Source organism: Tachypleus tridentatus, chromosome 1, assembly GCF_004210375.1.
Source record: "Tachypleus tridentatus isolate NWPU-2018 chromosome 1, ASM421037v1, whole genome shotgun sequence".
NCBI lineage: Eukaryota > Metazoa > Arthropoda > Merostomata > Xiphosura > Limulidae > Tachypleus > Tachypleus tridentatus.
In genome coordinates this window covers 33,443,903-33,463,192 of record NC_134825.1, presented here as the reverse complement: position 1 = coordinate 33,463,192, position 19,290 = coordinate 33,443,903, and the positions used below count along the sequence as shown (strand labels likewise).

At 34.2% G+C, this 19,290-nt stretch overlaps 1 protein-coding gene across 2 annotated transcripts in view; it reads left to right on the top strand.

The window, feature by feature from the left end:
* The window catches only part of LOC143245592 (neuroligin-4, X-linked-like), a 135,714-nt gene extending 117,288 nt beyond the window's left edge, over positions 1-18,426 (top strand). For both annotated transcript variants that reach the window (XM_076491958.1, XM_076491952.1), the window contains 6 exons: positions 1,806-1,955; positions 2,459-2,644; positions 3,762-4,551; positions 12,885-13,003; positions 16,078-16,568; positions 17,771-18,426. In XM_076491958.1, the coding sequence (XP_076348073.1) occupies positions 1,806-1,955; positions 2,459-2,644; positions 3,762-4,551; positions 12,885-13,003; positions 16,078-16,568; positions 17,771-18,031 (1,997 nt within the window). In that variant the 3' untranslated portion in view covers positions 18,032-18,426. The remainder of the gene's footprint in view (positions 1-1,805; positions 1,956-2,458; positions 2,645-3,761; positions 4,552-12,884; positions 13,004-16,077; positions 16,569-17,770) is intronic.
* Positions 18,427-19,290: the final 864 nt, after the last annotated feature.

The following is a 19,290-nucleotide window of genomic DNA, read 5'->3' as shown; positions in this document are numbered from 1 at the left end:
ACTAAAAAGCAATGTGAAAAAAAAAGATATATTACTCTCTCCTTGGGAAAATATTATATACTCTTCAAAAAAAGAAACGCAAAAGGCAAAATTTGAGACAAATTGTTAACAAGTTTATTCCGGGTAGTTCTGTATGACATGTGTGAAACTTTGCACATTCACTGCTGAACATCCAAATCTGCAAAGGCGAAGTCCACGCTCACTAGTTGAAGTTTAACGTCACTCAACGTCAATAACGAGTATGCCTCCCGTGAGCATCAATAACTGCTTGGCATCTCTTGCCCAAGGAAACGATGAGATGACGAATCACATCCTGTGGAATGGCTGTCCACTCAGCCTGCAAAGCTGCTGCAAGCTGAGGTAGAGTCTGCGGTTGAGGTTGTCGCCATCGCAGACGTCGGTCCAACTCGTCCCAAAGATGTTCGATGGGGTTTAAATCTGGTGTGATCTGGAGGGCCAAAGAAGAACGTTGATGTTGTGGTGTCTCAGAAAGACAGTGGTGAGTCGGGCTGTGTGAGGACGGGCGTTGTCATGTTGAAAAACGTCGTTGACGTTCACCATGATGGGTTGCACATGGGGCCTAAGAATCTCGTCGACGGTTGCGTACGGTCTGATCGGAAATCCTACGCAGCCCTGGTATGGTTGAGGCAGTAGACGTTGCAGTGATGGTCCTATCCAGAAAGTGACGTAACCGGATGTAGCGATCTTGTGCGGGTGTGGTCACACGAGGTCTGCCAGATCGTGGACGGTCACGAGCTGATCCATGTTGTTGGTGACGATTCCATAGCCTTGTGATTGTGCTTGGGTGGACATTCACAGCTCTAGCCACATCTGATCGAGATTCGCCTACTTCCAAGCGACTAATGGCGTTGTTGCGTTGTGCTTCTGTCAGACTTGGCGTAACTGTATTGCGTGTCGGTGGCTTAACACTGAGCTATGGAAACCGAGAACCCGTCACGTTTCTAGGGTTTTTGCACATGTTGCACGTGCAGAACATGCAGATCTCTCACACAAATTTATTGGACACGAATGCGTTTTGGCGAAAAATCCGATGTTTTCCTCCGTTTTCAAAGTGCACAACTTTTATTGTCATTTTGGTCTGACAATCAGTGCCTTAACACGTGTAACATCACATACTCCGAGCTTGTAACGTTAATACATATATTTCTCTTTAAAATAACAAAAATATCCCTTTTGCGTTTCTTTTTTTGAAGAGTATATATATGTATATGATAGAACCATATTATGGTAGCGTGACAACGTAAAAGCGAACGCAAAATAAGCCTTTCTTCACTTTTGGTAACGAGGTCTTAAATGTTAAAAAAAAAACAGTATAGTTGCCTTGCTTAATCATGATGTTAAATTAAGCGGATCATCTGTTGCCTCCTAAAATCATACCTTTCAAAACTTTATTCCCTTTACAGGCGATATAAAGGAACAATTTTAGAATGAACAAGTTCAGATATTGGATACGCTTAGAAATGTTAGGTATTTGCTGTTATTGTTTCCATAATGAGGTATAAATATTTTTCGTTTGGACTAACAAAAGCTCGAATGTATTATATTACTATTGAATTTGTAGTATTGTAAATAAAGTAAATTTTCTAAGTATCTAGTAAACAGTGAGATATAGAACAGTCAAAATAATTATTTTCTTTTTTCATAAGTTATAGATCTCGAAGAAGTAGAGATTTCTCACTAGTGAAAAATGAGTAAGTTAAATGTAATCTAAATTTGATCTGATTTTATATCTGAGAAGTTATAATGAAAACCACAAATCATCTTAAACGTTTTTATTTTTGCAGTTCTTCACAAAAAAGTGAAAGTTCCGGTAGTAGTTTTCATTCAAGGAGAGTCTTACGATTGGAATTCTGGGAATGCATATGACGGCAGCGTTATTTCAAGCTTAGCTAACACTATCGTCATCACTTTCAATTTTCGCCTAGGGATCTTAGGTTTGTACATGTTAAATGACTTTTAACTTTCTGTATTGTAATCTTAGGTCTGTACATGTTAAATGACTTTTAACTTTCTGTATTGTGGTCTTAGGTTTGTACGTGTTAAATGACTTTTAACTTTCTTTTTGTGATCTTAGGTCTGTACATGATAAATGATTTTTAACTTTCTTTATTGTGATCTTAGGTCTGTATATATTAAATTATTTTTAACTTCCTCTGTGGTGATCTTGGGTTTCTACATGTTAAATGATTTGAACTTACTTTATCAAAAGATAAAATATAAATAACGTATACGATTTATGATTCGTTAGAACTAACTGCTTTAGCCTAAAGCTTTTTTTTTTAAATTTGGATAAAGCTTAGTATTATGTCCCCTCGGTGGATATAGCAGATAGTCTGATGTGGCTCTGGTATAAGAGAGGACACAGCATTATGTCGTTCTGTTTTAGGTGAGTGATAATGAAACATTGTCTGAATTAATATTATTTTGGTTCTTATAGGGTTCTTACCTGCATTAGAGGAAGTTAGTCGAGGAAACAACGGCTTAATGGATCAAGTGGCTGCTCTACACTGGATTCAGGAAAATATTGCAGAATTTGGTGGAGATATTCATAACGTTACGATCATAGGGCATAGTCATGGAGCTGCATTCGTAAATCTACTGATGATTTCACCAATGGCAAAAGGTGGAAGGAAAAATATATTGTATCGTGTTCTGTTTTATTCCTCCCTTAAGCATATATTTTTTAATGTAATACACTTAATTATATATGATTTTGATAGTCAATGTTTATGGTAGGCATGTGTAAGTCTTTAAGAAAGGCATGACTGACATTTGTCTTTACCTAAAAGTTGAGTAAAGGCATGTGAAGATCATTTTGCACATTAATACTTAATGTATGATAATAACTTACATTGTACTATAGTTGTAATCGAAAAGCACTTCAAATTTAGGGTTAATTCTCATTAATTCAATTGCAGTAGCGCAATTGAAATACTCTAAAAGTAACTTGTAGTGTGTTAGGAACAGAAGAAAAACACATGATAATATACTGTACATCAGTTCATTGTTACATTGGCAGATTAATAACATACTATAAGTCAGCTCAGTATTACGTTGACAGATTAATAGTGTACTGTAAGTCAATTCATTGTGACATTGGCAGATTAATAACATATTGTAAGTCAGCTCAGTATTACGTTGACAGATTAATAGTGTACTGTAAGTCAATTCAGTGTGACATTGGCAGAATAATAATGCACTGTAAGTCAGTTCAGTGTTACGCTGACAGATTAATTTGAGTATATTTCTCTTTGTTATAACTAGTAAATAGTGGATTTCTATTTTATAGGTATGAACCGTTATAAAACTACGAAAATTACATTTTTAAGCCTATAAAAGACAATACTCAATGGATTTTATTTCTTCATCTGACTTCTATGTCTAACAACTCCACTTATTTGTTGAGAAAACCACGCATGTTTAAGAGTTATAATATCTTCATATAAATACTCTTAAGCATTTATATCTAACCATTTACAAGGATTATTATCTGAGAATACGACTTGTGACTCAGGTTATGTTTGAATATACAATATGGTTATATTTGGTTTTGCCATAGTAACATATAATACACATCTACACTAATATGAATGTACGGGTAATTCAAAGGCAAAAGTAGAGATAAATAAAAGTATTTTGTAAAGTTTAACTTATTCTCTGCTCTGTTTGATATATGATGATAAAGTTCACTGCTGTGATTTTTTGTTTAAGTATTACAAAAGTTTTCCGTGATTTAATAGGGCTATTCCACCGTGGCGTCATGCACAGCGGGTCGGCTCTGAGTCCATGGGCTATAGCCAGACAGGCTCCAATGTTCACTCGACAACTGGCCAGTAAGCTGAACTGCCCGACAAAAAGCAATGTCAACATGGTAGACTGTCTAAGAAATCGACCTATAGAACAAATATTGAATGTTCAGTTAACTGTTCCAGACTACCATACAGCATTTGGACCAACAATTGACGGAATTGTTATACCAAATGAGCCTGAAGTGTTGATGGCAGATCACAATGACCTATACAATCAATATGATCTTCTGCTTGGGGTGTCGAGAATGGAATTCTATTTTCAGTTTTCGGCGAATGAGGAACGTTATGGTATACGAGAAGATCGCCGGAAAGGACTGTTCCAAACGCTAGTTGGGAATATATACACATATCACTTACAAGAAATATTTTATGTATTAGAAAACGAATACACAGACTGGGAGAGAGCAGTAGAACATCCCATCAATATTCTTGAAAATACAGCTGATGCCATTAGTGACGGCCTCGTGGTTGGGCCATTATTTAAAGCAGCAAAGTACCGCGTCAAAGGAAGTAAGAAAACATTTGTTTTCGTTTTCGGTCATCAAACTGAAAGCTCCGAATTTCCTAAGAGGTACGGATGTATTCATGGAGAGGACCTTCCTTACGTTTTTGGTGTTCCACTAGTTGGAAAACTTGCACATTTCCAACATAATTATTCGCGTTCAGAGACGTCTTTGGCTCAAGCTGTCGTTTTGTACTGGACCAGTTTTGCAAAGAAAGGGTAAATATGTCTCGTCTTTCTATTCATTAAAATTTAACTGAAGAGGTTTATAGAAGATTAGTAATTAGTTTGTTCGGTTTCTTTTGAATTTCGCGCAAAGAGACCCAAAGGCTTTAGCAGCGCTAGCCGTTATTTACCAGTAAAAGACTGGAGGGAAGGCACTAGTTATTACCACCCACCGCCAACTCTTGGGCAACTATTTTACCAACGAATAATGGGATTGACCATCACATTATAATGCCTCTATGGCTGAAAAGGCGAATATGTTTGGTGTGACGGGAATTTGAATTCGCGACCTTCCGACTGCAAGTTGTGCACACCTAACCACCTGGCCATGAAAGGATCAAACTTAGCAATAAATTCTGGATACGAAAGAGCTAAAATGCAAAGGAAAACTAAAATGTTAATATTAGATTGAGATTACTTTATATTATTTAACTTTTTAAAGGGAGGTTAGAGGTATTTGGCTGCTGTAATGTATTTAAAACTTAAAGTTGAAAAAGGTTATTCTAATTTTGTGACCTATAAACTAGTTAAAAGACACAAAACTTATAATGATTATATCGCACTGAATTATCATTTGAATCCTGTTATTAACTGTTTTGGCCGCAATCCAAATATATTATACTATTCAGCTTAATTTTAGTTTGAATCCACGTCCATTTTAAGCTATCAATACAAATTAGTCTTAGTAAATATAATTATAGTTCATATTTTAAAAAAGGAGGTCCATGTAATTATACTTCATATTTTAAAAACACAACTACTATCATTTCATCTCATCAAGTTAATTAGATGAGCAAGTGGAAAAGTCGTATTGTTTAATCTAGTCACCATTTTATTACAACTCGCTAAATATTTCGTGCATTCATATATTGAAAATATTAATCACGAAACAGTCTAAACTTACGGTCATTACAGGATTTTAATCAAATAAAAATAAAGCGCTCTAGCTCGTTATCGGGCGAATTATGTAGCTGTTATAGTGTCAAAGTAGATAGTTATATAGGACAACATAATTCGTAGATGTCTATATATTTCAACTTAACAACAAGTGACAAGTCAAACTTTACTTCTACATCTATGACCGTGTAAATGTGTAATTCTGTATAGTTAGGTAGACATAAAATGTAATGTATTCAGGTATGTTTCTAACGGAGACTTGAAGTGAGCACCACTAAATAAAAGAAGGTCAAATGATAAATTACACAGGCTTACGATAGTTTTACTATCTTGAAATTTTTAAAGTGTTCTACAGCAATTTCTGTACGATAAATCTGAAACCGATAATCATTTTTCTCCACCATGTACACATTTTTCATAAAACGTCATATGTACTTTTACATAAGTGAATCATTTTCATTGAAATCGGGTCATGTTTTGTCATGCTTAAAACGTTGTCAACTGGCTATAGATGTTTTCAAACCAATCGTAACGTGAGATTCTTATCTATCGTTCTCGAAATCACGAGAAACACACCGCTAGCATACAAACGGTTAATAGAGTGCATGACGTGTCGTTTCTGTACAGTATTTTTATGCGTGCACTTTGATATTATTTATTTATTTTTCAATATTATTAATTTGTCGCTATGGCAACAAAATTTTATGTAAATGATCCAAACGTATTCTATTATATTTGTGGTAAGTTTGTAAATTTCATCTAAGTAAGAGTTTTTTCTTCCCGATTTGTAACAAAAAAATCCCTTACGTGATAGAAGAATATATTATTTTCGAAATCTACCTAGCTTAATTACGAAAAACATTAAAACCAAAAAAAAAAACCTTTATGAAGCTTAAATTCGCAGGGCTGTATTATTTGAGTATCAAAAGTTATGAGTACATCACCTATAAATACCGAATAGAGTTAATGTGCTAAAAGCCAAAGCAACATTTTTAGCAAGTATAGCGGATATAGAACTTCCACATCAATACGCTGGTCTGGCATGATCAGGTGGTTAAGACACCCGACTTGTAATTTGAAGGTCGCGGGTTCGAATCCCCGTTACACTAAACATGCTTGTCCTTTCAGTCGTGGGGACGTTATAATGTAACGGTCAATCCCACTATTCGTTGATAAAAGAGTAGCCCAAGAGTTGGAGGTGGGTGGTGTTGACTAGCTACTTTCCCTCTAGTCTTATACTGCTAAATTAGGAATGGCTAGCGCAAAATTCAAAACAAACCAAACCAAAATATATACCAAAAATATAATCATATCGCTATATTGACATGCGAGTGTAAATTTGTAAAAACTTTTCAAAGTGTGTAATTAGAAGAACTTCGGATTGATTTTCTAAAGGTTCCGGTGTTTTTCATCTGATCCGAAAAATACAAAAAAGAAAAATAGTTTGAAAGTAAAATAAAAGAAATGTAAATAACTAATTTAAATGTAATGTTACAATATAATTCGAAGTAAAGCTGTTGTGATTTCTTTTTAGTAATGATCAACAATGGATAGAATTTGTAGGTTTGTGCTTTAGAAATCCTAGAATAAAAGATAACAAAAATATCCTACTATATAAAAGAAGTAAAAATCAATATTTTATCCCATAATTAAGTCCAACACACAAATATCACTATAGTAAAGGTCTTCAAAAAATAAAACATAATGTTGCAACATAGTAGTAGCCATATATTCAATTACAGGGCATGTCATTTTTTTTAAAAAAAAATCAATAACTTATTACAATATGATTCTTCTAGAGCAAACTGCAGTTTCATATTACATTCCCGAATTCCCGTAACACCAAATATGCTCGTCCTTTCAGCTGTGGGGGCGTTATAATGAAACGGTCGATCCCAGTATGCACTGGTAAAAGAGTAGCCCAAGAGTTGGCGCTGGGTGGTGATAACTAGCTGCCTTTCCTCTAGTCTTATACACCTAAATTAGGGAGGGCTAGCGGAGATAGCCTTCGTATAGCTTTGCGCGAAATTAAAAGAACAAACAAACAAACAATCATTACTGTCCAATATTGTGCTTGATTGCCTCTTCAGAAACACTGCGTGAGCATATTATTGTACAGGTTTTAGGGATATGATATTGTTGATCTTACATGCACACGTAGCAATAGTAGTGTAACAATGTATTCTTGTTTTAAATGTTTAAAAGATATGGACAAACGCACAAAACAATAAAACAGCCTAAAAATATATATCCCGGTTCAACATATTAAAATTAATGCTTAAATATCTCTGTATCTATGTTGTCATTAGTTCTAAGAAGCCCAATTCAGTAATAATAAGTTAAACATACATATATATATATTTCAATATATATATGTTCATAGAGAAGGTCAGAAATCTGCATCAAAAGTTAAATGAATATATCAAAACAATATTAACAGTATAAACTTCATTAACATAATTTTTATACATGGATAATCCTTGGTTTAAATCTGGTTTTAAATTTTCCTTCTCAGTAACGCTTCCTATCTAAAAAAATTCGAGTGATAGCGATGCTGTGTATATTGAACAAATCCTGGAACTAATTTTGTTCATAATTTTCCTCCAAGAAATATCCTGAGGTAGATTATATTGTATTTTGGAGCCTCGCCACGTCTTTGCAGTCAATGTCTTTAGGTTCAATCATGATCTATCCGATTACTGCGAGTGTTGCTAGTAGCCCTGAACATAGCTTCCGTTGCAAAATATTCTGTCTTAAGGTTGTCACGTCCAAATAACACTCAATCATCCCGTCATGTTTTCCATTATCCAGTTAGTGTATAAGGGTGTAAATATTTTCATCGCCTGTTTCAACAACTCGAAATTCAAAGGCGCTGTGTTTTTTGTTATGAAATACCATCAACAATCACTTCGTTATTCAGATGCTTGTGATATGTGACAACTGAACAGTGTGTTTTCTTGGAGCAAAGCCACATCCGGCTATCTGCTGAGCTCACCGAGGGGAATCGAACCCCAGATTTTAGCGTTGTAAATCAGCAGGCTTACCGCTGTACTAGCGGGGCCAACTAAAGTGAAAGCATGATTGTTTTGAGTGGTTTGTATTTCTCGTAAAGCTACAAGAGAATTATCTGTACTAGCCGTCCCTAATTTGGTAGTGGTAGACTAGAGGAAAGGTAGCTAGTGAATACACCACCCACCCATCACCAACTCTTGGGTTACTCTTTTAACAACGAATAGTGAGAATGATTATTACATTATAACGCCTTTACACCTAGTCGAGCGCCTTAACTACCAAACCATGTCAGACCTCTAAGGTTTGGATTGTAAGCTTTACATTGGTAAAACAATTTTCCATTAGGCACGTTTCCGGAATGTGATCTTTTTTAATCACGATGTTTATTGTTACCTGGGGCACGTGACGGGCTTTACTACTGATTTATGTGTTCGTGAATTCTCACATTGCTCACGACGACTTTTGAGAGATCTCTTTTAAGATGGTTCTAGATCCTAAGTGATGATTAATCCCACTATTCGTTGGTAAAAGAGTAGCCCAAGAGTTGGCTGTGGGTGGTGATGACTAGCTGTCTCTCCTCTAGTCTTACACTGCTAAATTAGGGACGGCTAGCGCAGATAGCCCTCGTGTAGCTTTGCGCGAAATTCAAAACAAACGTCACACGCGGATGTAGTGCATTGGCGCTATCAATATAAATAACAGTACTGGTTTTGTATGTCCATGTAAATATTTCCCAGGGTGTGGAAATATGAGTGTTTTGTGGGTTTTTTTACCCCTACTTCGCCCCTTTTGATGGATCTTCACCAAATTTGGTATGAAGGATTGTTGAATCCATGAAGAAATACACAAAAAGCCGCTGTTTCACATTTTGTGTTTTGTTGTTCTTATGTGCGTTTTTTAAATCACATGTGAAGGAAACAACTTTTCATGTCCTAAAATAATCTTTAATTAATTATGAATGTACATAACTTCTGTCCAGGATACAGGTATTCCAGCTGGAAGTTATAATGATCCAGATTGTCGAGTGCTTTGAAGGAATAATTTTCCTTTCTTATTAAGACAGAGCTCAAAGAAAAAAACTAACAATTGTGCTTTGCTAACGAAAACACGGTAATAAGTACTTCATAGCAATCCTATCAATGTAGACAAAACTGATACCATTAGGTATATCGTTTCTTAATGGAAATATTGTAATAGTTAAAACGTTATTGATGTAGCAATTCTTTAGGTTTTAAACGTTTCTCTTAGACAGGTAGTTCATGTGTTTGTTGTTGTTTTTTCTTAAGTTCGGGTTTGTTGAAAATTTATTTTTGGAAACTACATTTTTATGTTTAACTGATGAATGAGTTCCAACTGATACAAGTAGTTCCGTAAAATATCTAAAGGTTTTGGCATTTTGCGAGACAATTTCTTTTCGCGTACTACTCAGTTGTTATTATAACAGTTACATTCTTACAAACAAGATACATTTTGTATTTTATAACTTAAAATAATTTTTGAAATTTTAATTTTGATGGTGCAGTTACTACTTTAAAAATATAGCTGTTATTGTAAAAAACATATACTATCCTTTTCCTTGAGGAAACTCTCTATACTAACAAATTGATTGCGGTATAAAAAACAAAATACATTGGTTGTTCCCTGTAAAAGACACTCACTATAGTAACACATTGGTTCTTACTCTGAAATGTATATAGTATAGTGAGATTTTGGTTATTCGTTTTGAAAATATGTATTGTAGTAAGACGCTCGTGTTTACTGTGGAATACGGGTAATCAAGTAAACGAGTGATTCTCAGTCATTAAGGTCTACAATGTAATATGATACTGGTTCCAACTCTGAATTGAACATGTTTTTTACTCTTGAAGATGCTTATTATAATAAGATATTGGTTCTCATTCTGGTATATATAAATATATTGTGATATTCTGGTTCTTGAAGATGGACATTATAGGCAGCTATAATTATGGTAGAAAACATGTTTATACAAAACAGTTGAATGAGAAGAGGAAACATGTTTATAGAAGACAGCTAAATGACACTAGGAAAACATGTTTATATACAATAGTAAAACTGTACTAAACATTTATGAATAAAAGTTAAATTACATTAGAAATCATGTTTGTAAAAGACACTCAACACCACGAAGACAAATAGGCATCACCAGAAAACACTAGTAATTAACTTAAGCTCAGATAAAGTGTTTGTAATATAAATATTATGTTTAGACTCGCAACATCTTTCGAATAAAACAATATTTATATTACAAGCACTTTATCTTCTCGAATAGAACACTTATATTCTAAACCAAAGATCATATCATTATTGAGTTATGTAACCTTCTGAGTGCTTGATATGACTTGCATCTGTTTACACTCAGTTTCCTATGCCTATATTTATTAATAATGCATATTAGAACAACCATAAAGCAATTCATTGCATGAATTAAATTAGTTTCCTTTAATAGTTTGAATTAGTGTAGGCAAGTTGGAAAGTTCTGTAGCAGTCACACAGAAATCAGTAAAGTTATATCTGCAATTCGTGGTCACGCTTCTCACTTCAAGAAAGGAATCATAGATCGAACAACTTATAGGACTCCTTTATAAACAAACTGACGCTAATTTAGTTTATTAACGTGACGCATACCAGCTACCTTTAATTATAAGATGAATAATTACGGCTTAGAATAGGTTTGAGAAAAGCTCTTCGATTGCCCATGTTTACGTTTATCGTATTCAGTTGTAACACTCGAATAGGGCTCACGATAATGGCTGAATCATTCTTCCTCGATTAGTGTTTTCTACAGGTCTGTGGCGCCAATAAATTCTCATAGAAGGCAAAGAGTCGTACGCTGTTTCGCATTGTTCTTCAGAGTACATCTTGTTGTATTGTTGTCAATTTTTGATATCAACGTTACCAACTTTTCTTTACATACTTCAGCCTCTGTTTTAGACATCTTTCTTCATTAATGACAAGTCATTCCTATTAGTATTGAGCCATTACCCTTTGTTGTAATAAACTTTAAGGGATAGAAGATAATTGATGAGATCCGAGAACAGCGCCACGCGAAACTGGCAGACATAATTAGCCGTCCTCGAAACTTTGTATGTAACCAAAGTAATCAGCGCTTAAAAAAAGAGCAACAACAACAACAGGCACGCGGTTCATTTCTCTTTAATATGTTTCCACACTACACACGATAGAAATAAAAATCCATGGCTGTCTTTAATGTAATAAAATGTTTACTATGTCGTTCACCTTTATATCGTGTTTAGTAATAATAATGTAAACCTTATGAAAACCTTGAATTACAAATTTCTCGGGTTATTAGACCTTCATTTTCGTAAGGATATGTTAACAGATCAACAAGACTATAATTATTTCACTTCTATGCTTAATTTTCGTCTAGATATATTGCGAAGATTTGAATATATGCGTAATAATCATATTCGAATCTGCTAGCGTAATTCAGAGAAAACTACATCTGTAATTAATCATACGCCACTTTTTTGCCACTGTTTCTGTTGTCAAATGGATATATATATATATATACACGTAAAAACAACTGGAAAACCATTGAAAGTATTCCTTACGTTTGGTTTTATTTATATAATAAAATATTAGTTCACCACTTTAGAATATATAAAAAAGAAAGTGCAAAAGTGAACCTTATGTATATTATTTGCAGCAATGTTTCTTTGGTTTTGAATTTTGTGTAAAGCTACTCGAGGGCTATCAGCGTTAGCCACCTCTAATTTAGCAGTGTAAGACTAGAGGGAAGACAGCTAGTTATCACCACCCACCGCCAACTCTTGGACTACTCTTTTACCAACGAATAGTGAGATTGACCGTCACATTACAACGCCCCCACAGCTGAAAGAGCGAGTATGTTTGGTGTGACTAGGATTCGAACCAGCGTCCCTCGAATTAGGAGTCGAACGCCTTAACACGCTTGGCCATGTCGCGCCTACCAGTAGTTGGTAATAACGAAAGATAAATCAAAAGAATTACCTTCTAAGAATGTACACTCAGCTTTATCAAAATTACTTAAATGGCTTTATATTCGTTACTTCAGAGGGACTTAATTTTCTGTAAAGTATTAACGTCGCACATTACTATGTCAGAATTATTTTCTAGTAATTACTGAGTATATCATACAATAAAGGGAATTTCGCGTATATCATGTGTTTAATTACGTTTGACTTAGCTAAAGAATTATATTGTTAATTTGAAAGTTTCATAATGTAACTGCGTTAATCAGTTATACCATAATGACAAGTACAGGGACAAATTAATATATATCACGATTTTATTTATCATTTTTGATACTGTAGATATTAATATATATATAAAACAGAAGTTGATTTCTTACGAATCTACAAAAATTACCAAAACAACGTGTATTTTCTTGACCATAGTGACCCCAACATTCCAGATGACAGAGCAGAAAACGTTTTTGTTGACAAAATAGGTGATCGGTTCGAGCGCATTGAGTGGCCAACGTTTGACAACATTCGCCAAAAATACTTAAGTTTAGGTAGGTATAATAAATTATTATCTGTAACAATTGTTCTTATTGTATGAATTGCATCTACTAGTTTGTACTAATTATATTTTGTTATGTATTACTAGTTGAAATAGCTTAAAACTGAATTAAATTTCGATATGTAGCAAATTTAGTATATTTGCCAAAACGATTGACAAACACAGTTTTCTTTCTTGATACTAATATATTTTAATACACAAACAATAATACGATTTATGATAACAATTAACACAAATAGTTTTAACATATAATAATTTATATTGCGTCTTCTATCTTGTCCAGAAATTCCCTGATATCTCGCAGAGGGTTTACGATGAGCGAATTAATTTCGAGTTCATATCGGCACAACTCCCTTAACGGTGAGCTAACTATGATAGCTCTTCGCACGTGAGTTTTTAACAACTGAAATTATATAACATCTTCGCAAAAATCCGCTGAAGTTAAACGGTTTGTAATGTTCAACATCTATAAATGTTCCTGATCAAATATCTGTAGTTTTAAGATTAATATGCATTTATCACAATTGTAGCTTTTGAGATCTGTTGTATATTGACTGTATCAAACCAACAATATATACTGTCTCTTGTTACGTTGGGTTAGTTACCTTTTATAAGTGTTAGACGAGATTTTAGCTAAAATAACAATACTGGCATTTACATACACAAATACATTATTGATTCTTACACTCAAGAATCTTCTACAACTTTAGTAAATAGGCGAGAAGGCCCGGCATGGCCAAGCGTGTTAAGGTGTGCGACTCGTAATCTGAGGGTCACGGGTTCGCATTCCCGTCGCGCCAAACATGCTCGCCCTTTCAGCCGTGAGGGCGTTATAAAATTACGGTCAATCCCACTATTCGTTGGTAAAAAAGTAGCCCAAGAGTTGGCGGTGGGTGGTGATGACTAGCTGCCTTCCCTCTAGTCTTACACTGCTAAATTAGGGACGGCTAGCACAGATAGCCGTCGAGTAGCTTTGTGCGAAATTCAAAAAACAAACAATAGGCGGGAATTCCGCCATATAGACATAACAGTAGAAGTTACATGACCTTTTATGTATATAGCTGAAACAAACATCAATATTAAAATAAATACATAACAGTAAATCTGTCACGTTGTCTATACTTGAATTTAAAAACTGACAGCAGAACAGTAGGTTCAGGAAATCGATAGCAGCAAAGTCTTTGTTATTTCCAGCACAAAACTGCAGTTTGAAATACATATATGACTGATAATATTAGATGCTATCTAATGTACCTGAAAATAGTTTTAGACGGGAAATTTAACCAGATGGATATTTTATTAACATTAACATGAAATACCCTCACTTTGCCCAGGGATTCAAAGCCTTCCTTATTAGTCATAAAGGCCCAATGTACTAATGAAGCTGTTCCACTACCCTGGTTACCTATGAAGCTACTTCAAAGTGGGTCCGCATCCAAAAACCACCAGTGGTACCTGAGCACATGTGCCACATTCGGTACCGCACCCCTGACGTGTGAGTGAGGATATGAACATGATTTCAAAAGAGACACCACGGACCTTTGTGGGAACCAAAGGCACAAAACCCGATGCCATATTTCATTTTATTAACCCTGAAGACCTACTTTTAAACCCCTTTCATGTTTGAATAGCCTTTTGGGTTCATTTTAATACCACTTATATTTAAAAGGGCGATACGCTATATAAATAATAACGTACTCTGAATCACCCAGACTTCGCCTACTAAATTCAATCTTTACTGTTCGAAAACTGTGAAAAGTTTTCGGACAAATAAAAATCATAAACACACCACATAAATTAATAATTGTTTATTAATTTTTCCGATGAAATAGCTTAGACGGGACTTCAGTAATATAAACTATTCCAAGAATAATAGATTACCCAGCAGAGATATCTTTTAATCCTGCTTTTCATTCAGCAATTAGGAAAAAAATCTTATAGTGCGTGTGCTTAGCGTAACTCACAAGCAACTGGAGGTGATTTTCAGTTATGTCTTAAGTTTACTTTTTAATACGGTGCATCAACTTGTAAGGATATTAAGTTTATCAAACAAAGACAAGAATGTCGATGTTACTGACAATAGTGTCTTTTCGAGCATATAAAATCTTGGTTTGTAAAACCTATGGGGAATTCATCCAAAATAAAGTTATTTATTAAGCTTGTTGTCTTAACATACAGATTAAAACACCGGTGTCTATGACAATGTTTATAAAATGTTTATAATTTTTCAAGCATGTTTGAAACCAAGTTTGCAATTTTCATTGCAGTGATATGATTTCGAAATTTAGTTGAATGTGTAGGAATAAATACTTGGATACTGGAAATGACTTTACTTCCATTGAAAAAAAAAACAATAATTGGAGCAAAATCAGTGATGATTGGCCCGGTATGGCCAGATGTATTAAGGCGGTCGACTCGTAATCTGAGGGTTGCGGGTTTGAATTCCTGTCGCACCAAACATGCTCGCTCTTTCAGCTGTGAGGGCGTTATAATGTGCTATCAATCCTACTATTCGTCAGGATAATTGTATACTGCGTCTGAGTATACATATGTTTATGTATTCAGACTTGGATACATAAAATGAGTATCCAAGAGTTGGCGGTGGGTGATGATGACTAGCTGCTTTCCCTCTAGTCTAGCACTGCTAAATTAGGGACGGATAGCGCAGATAGCCCACGTGTTGCTTTGCGCGAAATTCAAAAACAAACAGTGGTGATTGTTTTGATTCCAGCGTGCTGCTTTATATATCTTTTTCTTCACCTATAGACTTTCACAATTAGAAGCATTATTGCAATTATAGTCCTCAAACTACTTTTGTTAACTTATTAGTTGGATTTAAATTCCATATTAACGTTTTTTTTAGTTGGAAAGTATGGATAAATCTCTAATCAGAAATTACAACTTTTTTTTAATAAATGTTGTTGTAAGATGTATATATGCAAAAAACACATGTAAAGATCTCATATACAATCGGCAGTAGCCAATAGTTTTTAATGTCTATTAGAATATAAATATCTGATTAATCGACTGTAAGAACAGAATATAATATTTGGTTTTTTTTTATAGGGATAAAACCAAAAATTCGTGATCACTATCGTGCCCACCAACTCTCTTTTTGGAACAACCTAATCCCTAAACTTCACCGAAGTGGCTCCGGTGCGTCTCCTCACCACAGTTTCTTTGAAGGCCACGATAACTCACAAAGATACGACGAAGTCGTAGCTCTACCTTCTGATTTAGTAGTTACAACACAGGGAAACAATTCCCGTTCTGTCGAAGTCTCTACTGTGTCTACTCTTTTCAACGTTAATTTGTTTTTTGTTACCCCTGATGGACCGTCGACTGCTACTCCGGTTGAGACCACTCCTGGCGTAGACCCATATTATTCTACTGGCACAACACAACTGTCTGAACCGAGCACTTATTCCACAGCTCTTAGTGTTACCATTGCAGTTGGATGTTCGCTGCTCATTCTTAATGTTCTAATTTTTACAGGAATGTTTTATCAAAAAGATAAAAGCAGACTTGAAGTGAAGCTTCACACCCAAAATTACAAGGTGAAAATCAAAGTAGAAATCATGTCTGAATTTGAACGGAAGGTTAAAATTTCATGTTGAGTGCTAATGATTCCACATTTGTTTTCATATATTATAATACGTTTTTGTAAATGAGTTCTGTTAGGATCTGTTTCAACTAAAACATCTGCAAGTGACATCGTAGCTTCAACTATGATGTTTGTCTAGTATCCAATAACCCACACATTAAAAACGAATACAGTAATTCCTAAAAAAATATATTTCAGTTAATTCTATGTGTTACCCAAAATTTGCAGGTTCATAATAACAAGTTATTTCTCCCATGTAAGCTAACAACTTTCTCAACCCAAACTATATCAGTAAGAGTCAACTAATGATTTTCTTAATCTACAATATTATGCTGTGTTATTAACTGTCAACCAAAAATTGTCCCCAAATCATAACTTTGACTTTATTATTTTATTTATGTAACGACTTTTCTGACCCGTAAACTGATGTTCTTCGTAAAATTTTACCTACAACACAAGTATCGCTAAATGTAGTAGTAAACTGATGTCATTTTTCAAGGTTTCATGTAACAACGTTAGATGTCACCTAACAATCCCCTGACTCATTTATCGATGTTTCTTCCACAATTCCACTCAAAATTCCAAAATATCTACGTCAGACCGTAATGGTGTTCCTGGTTTTTACGTAATTAACTTCCTAAGAAAATATTTGAAACCATATTTGTCAACTTCGCTTACGATTCCTGTTAGCTGTAAACGTAAGCTACACCACCATCTATATCTTAATATTAGCAATAAAGCTGAACTTACATCACTAAATGTTACTTCACAATGCCTTTAATACACGCAATATTCATGCAATGTTTAACTTTCAGAAATAAAAATAAACAAAATTTTACCTTATATTCTACCTTACATTCACCTAACGTTATTTTCGGCAAAGTTTTGACTCTCTTTGGAAATTCATAATTTTAAGTTAATCCCAACGAGTATTATCTGTTTTGAATGAACAGAAATATACCTCGAGCATATTTTATTTCTGTTAACCATATGTGGTATAATATTAATGTTTTGTGTAGTTGATTATATGTTTTTGGAAGTTATTCAATATTTCATGTGATGTTAATTTAAGCTGAAAGGTTAAAATAAGACGTTTCAATAATTTATTCATAGTCGTAATGCTTGAATATTTTTGACAGACTTTTATTTTTTCAGATGAAAATGACACAAGAAACTGACAACCTCGCAAGTTTTCAACGTAAACAAGTATCTCGTGTTCCTCCCTTATCCCCGTCCAGTCAAGAGCTTCCGCCTCCGCCTCCTGCTCCTTTAATTACACCCACAAAAATACCACCAAAGCCTATATACGCCACTCTTGAAGAGAAACCTGTGCCTGAGGCTCAGCCTCTGCTTTATCATAGTTGCCGCAGGATGGCACCACCTTCAAGGTCCAGTACAGAAGAAATGAGAGTGTAAAATACTGGAATTTTCAGCTGCTTAGATCTTAGAAATCTCCGTAAGTTAAGTCGTTGTGAAAAAAACTCCAGAGATGTCAAGCCTCAGCCTCTACTGATTTCGTACTGTGTTTTAGGAAACACTAGGCATAGCTCCAGCTATTAGCAACAGTATGGGTCTATTTGGATTGTAAATTTCAAAATATATTAATGTAAAAATTTATTTTGTGGAATCTATGAAAAATAATAGCATTAACTGAGCCATAATGGTTAAATTTTGGCCAATATAATGGAAGGGACGATTTCACAAGGAGAGCAATGCACGAGTGTAATGATAAACAAGAATATAAGAGATGCCTGATAAGAATGTTTAAGTGGTGTTGCGTTAAACCATAATAAAAATACATGTTCACAATGGTTTGGACAATATGTTTTTTGAGTGCCCTTTGTTTATTAATGGACCCCTTACACATGCTCAGAATGACCTAGACAATGTGTTTTTTGAGTGCCCGTCGAGTATTAAGTGGTCTCTGTATTGTTTAACAATTACCAATATTAATTTTTTCCGTTAAATAGATGTATATATATAATCAAATTAAAGCAAGTAAAATGTAATAGATTTTCAATAAAAAATAAAATTACTTTATTCATTCTCACCTAAGTTTTTTTACGAGAAATCACATGTGCATACGATTTTTACATGAGCTTCTAACAGCGTCTTTTAATCTGTAACAGATTATATTAATATATTTTAATTTTTCAACTCTGATTTTCTAAGACAACTTTCGGGTATTTTCGTGCATACTGATTTATATGTATATTTATTAATTTGAGAAGTCTGAACTATAATTTGTCACAATTAAGTATGCACGTTCTATTACTACCTTGTTAACTCTTTGTAATATAAAATATTGGTTTAGCGAAATTCTTAAAGAGATTCCAAAAACGTTGTCATATAAAAAAAATGTTTTCCTAATTTAATTTAAATATGCTTAAAAGCATCAGATACAAACTTACTATCAGGAAAATCCTTTTAGATAACAATGCGTTAAAAAATTCTATAATCGATACAGCTTAGGACAAAATGTGGTAAGAAGATAACATACTGTATGATATAATAGTTCTCCATACATAGTACAGATAGTTTAGAATCGATATAATTTATTGATTGTAGAATTTATATTGTTCACTGGTGTTAAAAATCAGAGTTACTAAAGTACGAAATATTCATTTATTTTAGGCTCTAAAACTATTGTTGAGCTATAAATATGATATATCACC